The sequence below is a fragment of the Triticum dicoccoides genome, chromosome 2A (assembly GCF_002162155.2).
Source record: "Triticum dicoccoides isolate Atlit2015 ecotype Zavitan chromosome 2A, WEW_v2.0, whole genome shotgun sequence".
NCBI classification, from domain to species: Eukaryota; Viridiplantae; Streptophyta; class Magnoliopsida; order Poales; family Poaceae; genus Triticum; species Triticum dicoccoides.
In genome coordinates, this window is record NC_041382.1 from 2,643,587 (window position 1) to 2,660,224 (window position 16,638).

General features: G+C 45.2%; 2 protein-coding genes across 3 annotated transcripts; both read right to left on the reverse strand.

Annotated features, from left to right (window-relative positions):
• Positions 1–3,286: 3,286 nt before the first annotated feature.
• On the reverse strand, positions 3,287–10,008 carry LOC119352647 (disease resistance protein RGA2-like). Of its 2 annotated transcripts, XR_005170209.1 has the most exons (9): positions 9,869–10,008; positions 5,286–9,717; positions 5,138–5,191; positions 4,813–4,935; positions 4,606–4,728; positions 4,384–4,525; positions 4,144–4,281; positions 3,890–4,072; positions 3,287–3,777 (listed from the first exon to the last, which is right to left on the reverse strand). XR_005170209.1 is itself a non-coding variant. In XM_037619227.1 (2 exons), the coding sequence occupies exon 1, from the start codon at positions 9,687–9,689 to the stop codon at positions 5,292–5,294; it is 4,398 nt and encodes a 1,465-aa protein (XP_037475124.1). In that variant the 5' UTR covers positions 9,690–10,008; the 3' UTR covers positions 4,948–5,191; positions 5,286–5,291. The 2 variants fall into 2 exon arrangements, 1 of the variants encoding a protein (XP_037475124.1); XM_037619227.1 differs by lacking the exons at positions 3,287–3,777; positions 3,890–4,072; positions 4,144–4,281; ... (1 more) ...; positions 4,606–4,728; positions 4,813–4,935 and having other exon boundaries at positions 4,948–5,191; positions 5,286–10,008.
• Positions 10,009–12,786: 2,778 nt separating this feature from the next.
• LOC119352649 (noroxomaritidine synthase 1-like) lies at positions 12,787–14,531 on the reverse strand. Its single transcript, XM_037619228.1, has one exon. It carries the CDS (start codon positions 14,395–14,397, stop codon positions 12,994–12,996), a length of 1,404 nt encoding a protein of 467 aa, XP_037475125.1. The 5' UTR covers positions 14,398–14,531; the 3' UTR covers positions 12,787–12,993.
• Positions 14,532–16,638: the final 2,107 nt, after the last annotated feature.

The window sequence follows — 16,638 nt, forward strand, 5'->3', positions numbered from 1 at the left end:
CTTGTCATACCCTTGCACCATGGATCTGTATCAATGGATGCCTTCTCCGCCGATTGGGTCTGCCATGTGTCGATTTTATTTTGTCACAAACAAATCTCTGTATTCTTTCTTTGCGTGCTAGCTCCTGGCTGAGTCTCGTTGCATGGCCTGCCACGCGTGCCTCCGGATCGCAGTCGCACCTTGCAATCGATACGCATACGCTGCCACGCGCTTCTGCCGCGACGCAGGCAGACCGTCCGCTGATCCGACGCCTGTTGCAACCTTTCCGATCTCGCCAAGATCTCCATCAGTTTCCGATTACTTCTTGTTTTGGACCAGATCGTTTTGTTGCTCTCCTGTCATGTCCCACGCGATCGCCGAAATAAAATCCCGTCGACAAAGCCATCGACTAGCTTTCACAGTCACGAACTCTTCAAAACCTCCTCCAGATCAACTTCACCGTAGCCTCAAACAACCTAGCTCTGATACCACTTGTTAAAATAAATCCGAGGCATACCGTTGATCATCCGAAGACCAAGCAATCACACGAGCACGACACCGAGATTTGTTAACGAGGTTCACCGATATGGCTACATCCCCGGGGTCTGACTATGGGCGCTCCTCCCCGTGACACCGGCCGCCCGGGCTCCAGCACACGCCGCCGGCTCCCCCTTGCGCGCCTGTGCTATTATGCTGGCATAGGTTACATCGTGTGTCTACCCGCGCTATATATGAGAGGCCTAGGATACAAGTGTCCTACTAGGACACGACTACATATCCTATGTAAACACAATACAACTACAAGTTCAACTGTAACCTACCTTGTACACAATATTCGACACAACTCTAACACACAGGCTGCTATATATATCAAAGCTTCATCGTCTGGTACAGTCGCCGAATGGGTCTCATCAAAGATAAAAGTAGTCTTGAGTCTTGACAATTGAGAGAAGCGAACCACCAAATTCAGTCAGACCCACGACACCAAAGCTCTCGACTCCGTAGCTTCTGCCCCTTGGCAATGGTATACACCATCACCATGATGGTCAGCTGGTGACCCATCACGCATCACGGCCACCCGCACTCACCGCTCTGAAAGCGCACAGCATCAACATTGAACTTGACGGCTCATCATCGCCTTTCTGAACTTGACTTGGAGCAAAGGCATCTGTAACAAGTCGCCCGACAGCGCAGTCAGGCTGTCCCCCTTCCCGTCGACAATGCTTCCATTTCTGAGATGCCACCAACGCCTCAGTAGGTGGAGAAACAGGGCAACAGAAGGGTCTGTCTGATACTACAAACTATCGAAGTGCATTGTAACTCATATTTCATCATCAGGTAAAATCCAAACTCTGAATCTGAGATGCATCACATACATAGTAGATGTCAACTTCTCCGGACGCAAAGAAAGAAAGAAAGAAAGAAAGAGATCTCCAGCCAACCTTTGCATCGTTAAAATTTGACTCTGTTTTGCCACCGAGCAACACCAGTGGGGACATTAAAAGTAGAAAACACACAGATGTACACACACTGTAATGAAGGCCGTCTTCTACTAGCAAGGTTTCCTGTGGGCTGTGTCAGAGTACATCAATTTTTTTCAGAGATACGCAACCAACATACCGACCCGCCAAGTCGCCTCAGGTCCTTTGGTAAATTATTACAGTCCATATATAAGCCTGCGATGATCTGGTTCAGCTACCCTGCAATAATCCATTGTCTTTTTTATGTATAGTACCATTAACGTTGGCACTGGCACTAGACAGGACGTAAAATCACTGCTCAGTAAATAGCAAGTTCAACTGCGTGCAGAAGCAGGCATGTATAGATCAGCAGCGCGGGAATGGGCCTCCGTGTTCCATGTTCACATCTGCGTGGCAAAGCAGCAGCAAGGGAGCGACACGAATTACTAAATTACTCACAAATTACTAGTGAATATTTTCAGAGGATGGCCCAACTGGTTCAGAAGACTAAATTACTCACAAATCAAACCAAGTACGGGAAGATGAGCTCCAGGGCTCTCAGATAGATCCGGGGTTGGTTTTATACCCAGGTAATATTAACTTTTACGCTAAAGTAAAGCAGGTGAACAAGGAGACAGTACAGTTAATAATTCAAACAGCGACAGCTCCGTTCTCCAGAGCCATTTTCTTGGATGCGCGATCAAGGTGGTGGTGTGTCATAACTCATGACTCCGGGCGAAGCCGTAAGTTGCCATTACATTGAAGATAACCACTGGGTGTCGCTCTCTTCAGTTAACAACATGACAAGTGTCGGTTTCTTCACAAGAAGATGCAGTCTGGCTGTTCCTGACAAGGAGGGAGATGCGTAAGTAATTGGCATGGTTCGGCTAGTCACGGTCAGAATAGTTTGTCCTACACAAAATGCTGAATCACCGAAATACTAACCATCGCATGCGCGGTATGAATGTGAATGATCTACTCATCTCAGGAATTTCTGAGCGACATCACAAGGCTGACAGGCTTCAGATATACCACCTAGCTGCAGTCTACACTTCAGTATTTCTCTTCTTCCTTAGCATGGCCTATTTACCTCGAATTAATGAAAGCTCTCCGGTGTTTTAGGTACACCCATTAAATTCTGGATGCATCGAGCAGGTGTGTAGCAGTCCTTGATAAACCTGAGTGGATTGGATAACAGCTGAACATGGTCCAGAGGGCATTCCAATTACACACACGGTCACACCTGCAAAATTCGACCAGCCAATTTAATTCAGATGTTTTTTTGTACAAAGGTGGGCATTATGATCCAATGTACGCACAAGGAGGGGATGTAAAAAGGACACAAATGAGCATCTCCTGCTCTGATGCTAGGATCAGCTCATTGTGAAGAAGAGGCTCATTTGAAGAGCACCTTGAGCTGCTGGATTCTCGACTGCAGTAAATGGTGCCCCTCTCTGTCTCTGGTGATGATATCTTGGGACTTCACTGCCTTTGCTGACAATCAATAGGCACGCCCGAAGAACTGAAGGTCAACACTTCAAGCATTTTCTTGCTGAGAAGACCATTTTTCTCAGGCAGCTATCTTCCATTCCATGCAACATCTGCTGGCAAAGTAGCGCCAAAAGAAACGTGTAAGTGCCTGGCATGGTTCTGCGGGCAGGGTTTTTTTTTTAAGTAAAGGAGGATGTACCCCCGGCCTCTGCATCTGGATCTGCGGGCAGGGTAAAAGTACTTTGCGATACACTGATACTGAATGAGCACAATATATACTAACCATCGAGCCAACCTTTGTCTTGGCATTGTTATACACCACACCCGGTGCGCTGCGACTCATATTTCATCATCAGGTAAAATCCAAACTCTCTGTCTAATAGAACTCCACATGTACATATAGTTACAATTTTCTTCTGGATGCAAAGGAAGGAATAAATCTCCAGCCAACCTTTGCATCGTTGAGATTAATCAAGCTCAGTTTTTTGCGACCGAGCAACAACACTCGGGGAAATTTGAATTAACGAGCCCCCAGACCCATTAATTCTTGCACACATGGTGCACACACACTGTCACCGTAACAAGAAACACGGACATGAATGAGCACTACACTAGAGGAGCACGCCAGCAATGAAGGGAGGCAGGCACATCTTCCACCAGACGGGTATGATCCAAAAGAAGCACCATTTATCAAACAACGCCCTCAGTGATCTTCTCATCACCTCGTAAAGCCAACAACAATGGCGTGCAGACATTCCAGGATTATTACGACTCTGTGATGAGTGAAGGAAGAATGGATGGTTTCAGTCCTGCCAGCCATATATCTTGGGCACCACGGGCACGAGGCCTGGCAAAGCAGAAGTAAACGAAATGTGTCAGCACTTGGCACGGCTCTGCCGCCCAGGGATAGAGTACTTTGCATTATTACTACTGTAATACTGAATGAAGGAAATGCTAACCATCGCAGATATGTAAGTCAGTCTGAGCGACGTCACGAGGCGACTGCAGGTTTCAGATATACCACCTCCGCATGGACCCCTCTGTTGGCATGGCTCCAGCGAGCATATCGCATCTGTAACTGCACGACAATTACTCTGTCGACTTGTTGCAAGCCAATCCATCACCCACCTCGGCAGACGATTCTGAAACGGTTTGAAGTCAGTTAACCTGATAATCGAGCTGGTGTACATCCTGAAGTTCACAGCCTTGTTACCTCGCATGAACGAATTTTCTGCTGTGTTTTAGGTACACCCATCGCAGGAGTCGTCGAGTAGGTGTGTCTACCACTACCTTCCGGTGCCCTGAACTGTTCACCGGCATTGTAGACCTTCTGCAGTTACTCACACCTGTCCTGCAGTTAAACACATGCAGTTTGACCAACAGAAACTAAATCATGATCATGCCAACTGGTGATAAAGACAAGTATGGAGTTTGAACCGCTCAAGAAAAACACCTGATTCAGGCCTCCGAGTGAATTTTGATACAGCATGCCTGGTGACTTGTCCATGGAATTATATAATGCAGTCTTAAAATGGCATGAAAAGAGAGTAGCTTGTCCAGAACTGACAACTGAGTATGGTGAAAGAGAATGAAACCTAACAAGTGAAAGTTCAGATAATATAGATAAAACCAACATGTTGCACAAATTCACAGTTCCAGCACGAATATGCATTACCTGTGCTGTAACGTGTTGCATACTATTCTTGTGAAGATCTTATACACCATCAAATCTTCATGGGCTTTGGACAAAATGTAAACACGGGTGGCTACAAGCCTACCAAAAAAAATACAAGAACACCTGAACAGCAAGATAACAGAAATTAGGAATGTAAGAACACTTGGTACTGATAGCAATGTAGCAATGTTAGAAAAAACTGATGACCTGGATATCAGTATCTCAACCCCAAAGCTCATTTATTCTATCATCATGCCAGAGTCTTGATGAATGACAATAACCCAAATTTAAATGCAAAATATGAAGAAGACTATCAGATCAAACAAACACCTGCACAGAGAACCAAACCAAATGGTGATCACAGATTGCGTTGGTAATTACATCTAATAAATAAAAAGAGGCCTGTAGAAGGCATTTGGTGATAATTGTGTTGGTTTCTCAACTTATGTTCCATTTTAGATGTACTCACAAGATTTTGAACAGGAAGGAAAATGGCTGCCACAAGTCATGCATGTACCACACACGTACTCACCAGATGTATGGAAAGAGCAGAGCAATACAAGGCTAGAAATTCCAAGGCATTGTCCTGCACAGTGGATGGGAACAAATCGAAGTGTTATTAAGAAGGATTGCAGGAAAAGGGCAAAGTGAAAAAACACAAGAAAGTATGTTTGTCCTACCTTGGGTCAGTCTATTTTGACGGAAAGTATGGTTCCCAGTAACCCCCTGCACTGCTCTTTCAGCTCCGCGTTACAGCACTTAGAGACATCCAGCTCTAGCAGGTAATCCAGGAGGCCATCGTTGGGCAACGACGAGACAGCTGGGCAGAAGCGGAGCAATAATGTGTTGAGACTGTTAAGCTTGTGCAGCCCTGCAGGGAGTTGCTGAAGACTGTGGAAACACAAAAACTTAAGTTGTTGGAGGGAGGAGAGGAGCTGAAGGGCGGCCTCTTGCTTCTTGCTGAAGCGCTTCATCCCTTCAGACCCTATCCCACCAAGTTCAAGCTTGGTGAGGGAGGAAGAGAGGAAGCTGCAGATAGGTGCACTAAGAAGTCCCCTGGCATCATCCGTGCAGAGCTCCCGCAGTGTGGATGAAACAGGCTCCCGCCAGGGATTGGGAACCCAACCAGCAAAGAACCTATGGCTTCCAATGACTTGTAATTCCTTGAGTTGGCCACAGGCAAGGAGAAACTCCAAGCCGTGACATTTCAGATCCTCTCCGCAATACCACAATTGTAATCTGGTAAGAGAGAAGAGATTTGAGAGGGGCTCCAGTGTCTCCATGCCTTTCACAGCTGAAAGCTTCAGGAACCTCAGGGAGGAAGGAAAAATGTGATGGGAAAATGAGAAGGCGGATAGAAATCTTGGGGTGCCCTCTATTCTTAGTCTCTGGAGGGATCGGAAGGTTTCAAGCCATCCTCCTCCTGGAACAAGAGTTGGTGGGTCCACCAGTACCAGCTCTTGGGACTCGCAGATGACCAACTCCTGAAGTGAGTCAAAGAGATGAGCTGGGAAGAGCAGCACCCCTTCATCCTCTTCCTCTTCTGCTGCTCTTATTTCATCTTCATCCATCTCTGGTGCTGCCGATGTTGTATGTCGCAAATCCACCCCTACTACCAAACGTTTTATGTTTTTACAAAACCTTATGTCCAATTTAGAGAGATTTGGGAGGTGAGGGATGAGATCTGTCAATTCCTTCCCACTATTACCATTTAAGTCCCAGATCGTGATAAACTCAACAGGGAGCTGCCATTCCACATCACCCTGACCTCCTAGTGGTCCAACTAGACCATCTGATTTTCTTACAATCAATGTCTTCACCGAGGTTAGCATTAAGAGGTGCTTCAACTCCAGAGGTGGGCACCTCTCGAGTGTCAGCTTCCCAAGACTAGTTTCTTTATCAAAAACTAACACTTGGTCGATGCTATGTAGATCACCCTCTCCGATAATCTCCAATTCTGCTCCATTGGATGATTTTGAGTACGCAAACTCCTTTAGCATCTTTATACATTTCATCTTGACAAAACAAAGACTTTCCATCCAGGAGATGGGAATCACTGGCAAGAATTCGGGACAGTCGCATACCTCAAGCTCTTGTAGCTTGGGGAACCAATCTGGGGAAACAATGTGGTCCAAGAAAGGCAACCCCAATAGTTTCGGGCACTCCCTAATAATCAGAACTTGCAAAAGAGGGAACATATGAGCATCCGGTGGCAACAAGTCTCCACTAACGGAAGACTCTTGTTCAGCTGGGTAAACCCAATTTTCAAAACTTCCTAGGCCAATTAGTTCAAGCTTTATTAGCATGCAAAAGCTTTTCTCTATAGTAAACTCCTTCGGCTTGTCAACATGCTCCAATCTTAGTTCACGAAGATCCCATGCCTTCCCTAAAGAAGGGAAAACTCCCCAAGAAACACAATAAAGACTAAGAGATTGTAGAGCATCAACAGCGAGCTCATCACCTAGCCATGCTGGGCAAGAAGGGCCTCTGTTCCCTCTAATGCACAACATTTGAAGATCTCCATGCGGTCGAAGGTTCTCAAGAACCATTGCTTCCACACCAGGCTCAACAGTAGATCGATCACTATCCCAATCCATTGTTAACCTCCTCAAGTAGTTTTTCTCTATCAGTTTTGCTTGAGCTGCTTCGTCTTTTGTATGCACTTTCTCGAGGTTGTAGATGCCAAGTTCCCTTAGCTTGGTCAAATGCTCTAGTTGCTTTAGTTCAAATCCTTCACTCTTTTTATTGACCTGAAATACCTTTAACTCTTCCAAGAGTTTAAGTTTTCCCACATTATAAATATGAGAATGAAGCTCCTCATCTCTTGGGGTATAATAATGGCACAATTTTGCAAGGTTGCTCATGTCTTCAGGAAAATCACAACTGCCATGCCACGACTTAAGATCTAGAACCCTTAAGTGATAAAATTTAAGGATGCTAAGTGGTAAATGCATCTGCCACTCCTTTGTCCCTAGACATAGGAATCGTAGGTGGACAAGTCCTGAAAAGTTATGTAACATGGATTCCACGGGATACGTCATGTCAGGAAAATAAAGAACACGAAGAGCATTTGCTTCCCCAAAAAAATCACCAAATATCTTGGCAAAACCTTTATCCATTTTTCCAAATAACATCAATGTTTGCAAATGTTCAACCTTCAATGATGTCTTCAACTTTTCCAATTCACTCTTAATGTTTTGAGAAGACACTGCATTATATTCACCCAAGTTCTCTGTGCGTACATACAAGTGATGGGTGGATGGCTGAATATCTACTGACCCAACATCAGAGAGATGTAAACTAAGACAATCATGTGATGCAACCTTCAATGCCAAATCATGCAATAGGTCATGCATAACATAATGCAGACCATCATTAGTTTCCTCTTCTCTGAAAAATCCATGGATAACTAGCTCATTTAAATTACTCAAACCTATATCTTGAACAACTTGGTTTTGGCCACCAGGTACCAAAATGTCTAGTCCGGTCCACAGGTTGATGAGCTCGTGGCTTCTGAAATGATAATCTTCAGGAAACAATGCAGAATAGGAGAAACATTGTTTCAAATAAAAAGGGAGAAAGTCAAAGCTAATCTTCAAGGCAGGCATAATTTCATTGTCATCGGTTTGCTTCTCCCATTCCTTACTTTTTAGGACCCTTTTCCAATGCCGCAAGCTAAGTTCTTTACTCAGTAATCTACCAACAGTTTTTGCTGCAAGAGGGGAGCCCTTCAGCTTTTCCATTATCTTATCTCCTGTCTCAAGTAAGAAATGTTTATCCCTTGCACATTGTTCATCACCAAAGACAAATGCAAGAAATAACTTCCTAAACTCTTCAGATTCTAAACCATTCAGTTCTATTGATTGGCCAGTTGTTTTAACCTTTTGTGCTATTGCCTGGAACTGAGTTGTGACTAGAATCATGCACCCCCTTTCTTCTGATTGATTGAGCGTCGACAATAATTTTTTCCAATCATCACCATTACTAATCCGCCATATATCATCCAATACAAGCAAGAACCTTTTATATTTTAATCTTTGTTCGATCACATCTTCTGTTGTAATAGCCTCTTTTTCCATTTCAACTCGAGGTGTACATGTTTTAATTTGTTCTAGCACCTTATCTAGATTGAAATTGAGCGATACACATATCCAAATCATGACTGGAAAATGATTCTGCACTTGCTGGCTGCGATATATGTGTTGTATAAGAGTTGTCTTCCCCATTCCCCCTGTACCCACTACCGGCAACACAGTTAGACCCTTGTCATAGTATTGACCCTTGGTGATATCATGTATGATGCTATTCATGACATGGTCCCTCCCATATAGTTTTGGCTCATCAATTCGACTTTTGGTGATAGGACGACTCAGGGCAATGTCTGGGACAGTTCTAGGGCCACAATGTATCAGAATCTTGCTAACCTCATTGCGCATAAGTTGCAATTTCTCTACAATGTCCTTCATCCTTTGAGAGAAATAAACCCTATTAAACTCAAGCTTTGGTGTTTCTTGCAAATTGCCACAATCATCATCACTATCACAGTCGTCATCACTGCCACGATCACCATCACGAACATGTGGATGCAGGGAAGATGAGCAAGGGAGGAGTTTACCAAGCTTGGGCATGCATCCGCTAAGCTCCTGGTTGGCGTCTGGGGCCGAGGAGTCGCTGTGTGACCTCTGCCGATGCTTAGCACAGTTGACCAGTTTGCCAAAAGCTTTGGCGGTGTGGCAAGCATTAAAGGCAAGGTTGTGGAAGCAACCCTTGTTGTGCTCGCCGGCAGCATCATCGGTGCCATGGAGCTCATCGTGGATGCGGAAGTAGTCGAGCTCATCTAGCAAGTCTTCAGCATTTTGCGCCGAGTCACGCAGCTTCTGCAGCAACATCTCCATGGCCGGCCCGCCGAGCTCCTTGCGTCCAGCTTGTTCGAGCGTGGCCTTCACCAGCATCAGTTCCATGCTGAGGGCCTCGATGTTGAAACCAAAGTTCCTGGTGGCCGCCCATGCCTCCAGCACCCCGTCCGCAACGGGGGCTAGCGCCTTGCCGACTACCCATTGCGCCGCACTGAGGGCCGCGTACATCCTCCCTCAGATGCAGGGGATGGACAACCTACATCGATCCAGGAACAAAAGGGGATCCATCAACCGTGGATATATGCATGCATTAGTTTGCCGTCACCAATCCTGGAGGAGGATGATAGTAGTACTGATTGTATAGGCTAGCTGCAAATTAAAGGAGGAGTAGCCTAGTAGGTACTGACGACGTTCACGCGCGCACGAGTTGCTGCTCTGCCGGTGATGGACGTCCCCTGCCTGCCGTGGAGGCCTAGCTAGTTGCAAAACGGTGGGTAAAGCCGTTGAGAGAGAACTGATATTGATATACAATCTCTCTAACCTGTAAGCTGGGTAAACATGGAGTCTGAGTCTCCTCTCTTGCAAGCCAAAAAGGAATTGAAAGTGAAATGTTCCGACAGAAACTCGTTTGTTCTCTGAAAAGCATATACAATTCAGTCAATGCACTTGTATAAAACATTCAGAACCGCAGCTCGGTCAGCTTGTGATTCTGGAAACTGCAACAGTGGGCTCTGTTAACCTACATGTATTTGTGTGTGTGAGCATTGTACGAAGTCTCGTCAGTAGGCTAGTATAGTGTACGTGTGTGCAATTTTCCCTCCAGCACACACGTCCCTCCACCTCTCGAACACGGCCGCCCACGATTTCTATCGTGGCCCTAGTGCCCTCTGTTCCCTCTGTATATGTACCCCCCCAGGTGAATTGATCAAATGTGTTGAATCTTCTCCCTGAAACAGGCTCGACCAGCTTGTGATTCAGACCAAGAGATGTCTTTGGGAGGAGCAGTAGAGAATTTGCTTGGGATGGCACCTCATACCAAGCACTAGGTATGTCCGTGCTTGCTCCCTGAAAAGAGTTGAACAAGGTACAATGATGGGAGCAAAGATTGTCTGAATCATTTCAAAGCAGCAAAGATGCAAGGTAGCACAAGGTAAGGTATACAGATTAAAAAGTTGAGTTTACCTTCTTTTGCCAAACATTGATAGAAGGCTAGCTAGAAGTGTCAAGTACGCTTCCAAAGCCTGCTGCCTGCACAAGATCGATCAGCTCATGTGAATGCAGGCGAGCAGTACGGAGCAGCTGAAATCACTGAAACGAAAATTAGCGGTACGGGACTTATAAACAGTCCAGCTAGTGCCGGCGCCTCGCCGAGCCCTTCCCTGCTGCCCGCGCCGCCAGCGTGTGGAAAGACGGCGGCGACTTGCCGATTCTCTGCGATTTGGGTGGGGATCTCTCTCTCTCGAGGAGGAGGACGAGAGGAGGTCATGTTCGGTGTTCTCCTTTTTTTTTTTTGAGATTTACTTTTCTTTATCTAGGCTCACTAAGCCCACCAAACAACTGAACGCCCAATGAAACCGTCTCCTGTTTTCTTCGCCTCTGGGTCCACCAGATGCAGCACTTACCGCCAAAAAAAACACTAGCATCTGAGTGATTTAGATTTTCTATAAAAAAAATCTGAGTGCTTTAGAGTGAACATGATTCCAAAAAGGACAAAATGTTGTGGAAATTCAAAACACGGCCCGTTTGAATTGTTGTGGGATTCAGCAGTACTTGGTACGGTAGCGACTCATATGAAATACTGTGGTGCGACATTTTCTGGTTGTAGTTCCTAGGGGTTTTTAATTTGTTTTCATTGTGATTAACAGAAAAATACTTATTTGAAAAAATGTGAACAATTTTTAAATTGTGGGATTTTTTCCTAAAGTTTCAAACATATTCTGAATTTTCTTTTCTTAAATTCCATATAAAGACTGAAAATAAAAAAAAAACCTGGTAAAGGAAACAAAATGAAAAACGAAGAAAAACCGACCAGAGCCTTCTAGAAGGTTCCCAAAAACCGGATTCCCGTGCCCATTTAGCTCACTCGTTATTAGCATGATGTGTGCGAGTGACCCACATTTTTAAGGAGCGTACGTTGAATTGGAAATACCATTTTGGCTGCTCTCCTGGTTATTAGGGAGACGAGGCTCAGCTAGTACTGGGCTTAGCTTGGGATCAATGGCAGCAAAGCAACCAACCCTTGAGCACAGCCGGCCCATGATCAGTTCATGGGTTCATTGTGCCGTTGTGCGTGTATGTGTGTGTGTTTTGCATGTGTTAGGAGTGTTGTGGCACATTGGGGATGTGGTGTTTGAATGGAAAGAAAGAAAGAAAGAAATATGAGCAGCTATAACTTTCATGCGTCTCATATAAGATGAAATAGTAACAAATCTCTCTGAATGCAAAGAAAGAATGTGGAATCTGCAGACAGCCTTTTTTGCATCATCGAAATTAAGCTCTGTTTTATGATGCAACGACAACACTTGGAAGGAATGCTAAAAATAATATGAAGAAAAACAGTTGGGGAAATCGCAGAAAACAGCACTGACCTTTGGTAATCAAATAAATCAACACAGACAGTGACAGACAACCTTCCAGCAGATAATACGGCTCCGAGTAAGCAAGCATCCATAGGGTATGTATGGTTGGAAAGCAGGGGAGATGAGCAGAGCGCCATTTGTCAAGCAGCTTCCCTTAATGATATCTTCGGCGCAGTGGGCACGGCGTCGTCAAGGTAAGAACACGCTGACCATTTATTTCGACAGCAGGCAAGATACCATCTGTTCCATGATACGTCGACAGGCAAATAAAACAACAGCAAACGAGATATGCAAATACTTTGCAATAATATCAATGCAAAATACTTACCATCTAAACCTTCTCCAGCTACTCGCACCTGCTAACTTTTGACCATCCATTCCATTAGCTGATTATACTCACAGCAGACACGCATCATCTCCTTCTTAACTTTGCAGCACGCCCGCAAAAAGATATATATCGTAAATATATCGTATAGTCTTACTATTGTATTACTTTGTAAGGTCTTGTGAGAATAATTAATAAAATGGCTGTATGCATCGCCCAAATGCAGAGGCCGGGGTCATCCTCCTTTTCTAAAAAAACGCTTGCTAATTACATACACGCTCATGAGGACACCATCTATTGGATGCTATCGAAGCGGTCCTAAACTGCAGCACATCTTTCTCGGCACATATGTTAACAGAATAAAGCAACTATACAATCCATGTTTATATTCCATAGAAATGTATGGGACATGTACCTAGTCTGCTACGGTGGAGGAAAATATTATGATGCCTTTACACCATGTTTCACACAACGGAGTAATCATTGCTAGCACGTTGGTCGTCTTTCCTAAAAGAAAGATACATTTTGATTCATGGATGCCTTTATTATTGACAATAATGTGGTTGTGGGCAGTACAAAACATTCGTAGTGGCCACTAAGTACGTTTACATAACATGAGAGTCTAATGTTACATTTCTCGCTTTTTCAGCTTAACCATAAGCCCATTTTTCATCTCCAGTATACAAGACGGCTTAGGCTGGATGCTTTGCCCTTCCATCACCTCCACATCGAAGTTCCACAATGTTGAGGCGATGACTGTCTTCATCTGCATAACCGCGATGTCCTTCCCGAGGCACATCCTCGGGCCCGAGTTGAAGGCCAAGAACTTGTGAGATGGTATGTACCTTAGCTTGTTGCCATCCTCCGAGAACCACCTATCTGGATTGTAGTTCAGGCAATCTTTACCCCATATGCCCTGCATTCTCCCCATGGAATGGAGAGAAATAAAGATGGTGTCGCCGGTGTGCACCTCATGGCCACTCGGCATGATATCATCAGCGGCGACTACCTTGCGCTCAAGAGGCGCCGCTGGGTACAACCTGAGAGTCTCGTACAAGACGGCTCTTAGATAGACCAGAGATTTGGTCTCATTCGGCTCGAAGATCACCATGGAATCCACACCGGCCGCTACTTTACGTGATGCAATGGGTGAGAGTTCTTTGCGGATGATTGACACAATTTTAGGGTGTTGGGCAAGGTTGTAGAAAATCCATGTCAATGTTGCTCCAACTGTGTCCCTGGCAGCGAGCATGTAGCTAATGATCATCGCACGGAGCAAGTCATCATCGTCATAATCGGGGTCGTTGAGGAAGGAAGAAAAAATATCTATACCTTCTTGTTCCTCGTCATTGCCAACACGACATGTGTTGACCTTCCTCCTATCCATCATCTCCATGACGAAGGCACATAGCACCGTGTGTGCTGCCTTGAGCTTCCTCTCAGGGTCCATGTTTAGCCACCTGATCAACCTCCAACAAGAAGCTGGCATCATGACTCGGAATAAGGCCACCTCCATGACCGTGTCCATGGCAACGGCAGCGTCCATGGGCGGCATGTCCCAAGATAGGAGACCAGGGTCCACATCGAAGAGAGGAGTAGCAGCCATGTCAAACATAAACCTTGACATGAGTTCTTGCATGTTGAATGGAGTGTCGGTGCTCGCCATGTGCGCAAACAACGGGAGGAGGATGTTCTCTACCTTGTCGCGGCAGCAAGCCTCCATCCTTGCAAGCAACCGCTGGCTGCTGAGTACGCCCTTGATTTTCGCACGCTGTCGACGGGCTGGCTCACCGTCGATGGTGAAGATGCTGCCACCCATGATGTCGAAGATCGCGGCGAACTCCGCACCCTTGGGAAAGTTGGTGTAGTTGGTCGTGAAGATGTGCCGGATGTTGGCAGGGTCGCATGTGACGAAGAACTGCATTCCGGTTCCAGGAGGGCCGTGCGCCCTGAAGTTGTGACCTGATCCAGCGAGGACAAGGGTGAAATAATCCTGCAAGTTGTGGAGGTTGGCCACGAAGGAAGGGAACATGTGCAGTATTGGCCAGTTGTTGGGATCACCGCTGGGTTATTTGATCTACAGCCAGCCCTCAGGCACAAGTAGTATATGGGAAGAAGCAGAACGAGTGTTGTGGAGATGAGCAGCTCTTGCGAGAACATGATTGACGTTGTGATCACAGGTATGGGATATGCTACTACTTAGATGTATCTTTCCATGGGCATGCATGCCTATGGCTTCATATATAGCCAAGTTCCGTCCGTAATACTATGTCATTCAATTGGTACCAGTGGCGGAGACAGGGGGGGACCAGCAAGGGCCCTGGCCCCCTCTAACATCGAGGATTTGTAGTTAATTTACTGATGAACAGTGCAGAATTCATGGTTATTTGCTGCTAAAAGCATGTCTTTATATGATTTGGCCTCTCTCTAACCTGCCTCAACATCCCTTGCCCCCCCTAATAAAAAATTTCTGGCTCCGCCACTGATTGGTACTGTATAAATACACTAGCAACGACGAGATGTGCACATGTAAGCTTTTCCTCCATTGGTTCTGTACTACTAGCTAGTACTACTATGCTATGTTAGTGTCAACAAAACTCAACTTCATTAATTGGGTTGGCCACATGTATAGGTGCCTAGTTGGTCCAAAGCCTATGGTTTGTGCACAAAGCAGGTGGCAGTTGGCAGATTTGGCGTCAATAAGTATGTTAAGTGCAGTACTTGATAAGTTTCTCTTATATACTAGCTCCTTGGTTTTATCGAAGAAAAAAAAGGTTCATTGGTCCTCTATCGTTTTGGCCTTACCATTCTGATCTGATGACATGATTCTGATATTGGTAATGGGAGACGTGTGCAAGCATCCTGATGCAGACCCTCCAAAATAAGATAGACTCCTCCACAACACCGTACTCAAATAGGAGAGCTACTGCGACCTCTTAAATAAGTGTGAGGTCCTTCATGTTCACACCCATTTAGTATATGTAACATATGCTGGCATGCCTAAATCACCATTTACATGTGTTGTAACTGATCGATTCACATGCCAGTTTGATTTCATTTCTCTACAAGTGGGACAATATTACAAGTCCATACAATGGAACAATGTTTCCTTTTTTTGAGAGTACACAAAGAGCGCACCATAGCTTTACATAAGGAAGAGGTTAGTTACAAGAATTACAAACGATGGCTAGTACCACATAGCGCTTCTTAGCACATCCACCACTCCACTCCACACTGAACACGGGAGACTACTCGTCGAGGTGCTGAGCTCCTCTCCCTCCTGCAATAGCCCACTTGTAGAATTTTATCAGTAGTGCCCCATTCATTTAGGATATATGATCTAGAAAACATCAAAACAACATCCTGTTTCGCTGCTTTCTAAGGTTCCAACAGATCAATATGGTGAAGGAGTCGAACCCTTTGTGATTTATTTTGGGGATGCACTTGTTAGTAGCCGACCACCACGCCTCCATCCAACGGTCCGCCGATGGCAAAATCGATATATCAATCCCCACTTTCCTGAAGTAGAGGAACCACACTTGGCGAGAAAAGACACACTGCAGCAATATGTGGCGAACCGTGTCTTCCTCATGGTCACAGAAGAAACATAGCGAGCGTTGATCTTGAGGGCCATGTCTAAGTCTCCGATCAAACTTCCATAGCCGATATTGTAATGCAAGCCACATGAAGATCTTGTAAGTGAGAGGTGCCCAACATCGCCAGATCACCGAAGAACAATGGAACCGGACGGCTCCTTCATAAAGAATCTTATAAGCTGAGGCGGCCGAATACTGCCCATTGCTATTCCACTGCCAAACTGACTCGTCTTCAGCGTTAGGTGAATGGATTGGACCAGCCCATCAGTAGACAGCTCTCCCACGATATCCAGCGCCCAAGCGTTCAGATTTGAACCATCCTTGACAGACGTCTTGTTAACACTTGTGTCCTAACCATAGCAAAAACGATCGGTGCAATCTCGGTAATTCACTCCGTTGATCCATTGGTCTTTCCAAAACAACACAGGATTACCATTTCCGACCTGCCACTTCACCAGACTGTCTTTTCAAGACTGATGATTTTTTCTCAAATCCATGAAACCTTTTTTTAAATCATGAACTTTTTAGAAATCGTGAACTTTTTTGAGTTTTTTCAAATGCATGAACATTTTAGAATTCGTGAACTTTTTTGTATTTCTTGCAATTTTTTCAGGATTTTTTTGGCTTTTTCCTGAAAATCAACGGTTCACCAGTTATGGGTAAATCAGCAATCGTTC

Excerpts from the sequence above, each read along its gene's own strand:
- LOC119352649 (XM_037619228.1), bottom strand. The coding sequence starts at position 14,397 with ATGTTCCCTTCCTTCGTGGCCAACCTCCACAACTTGCAGGATTATTTC.
- LOC119352647 (XM_037619227.1), bottom strand. The coding sequence starts at position 9,689 with ATGTACGCGGCCCTCAGTGCGGCGCAATGGGTAGTCGGCAAGGCGCTA.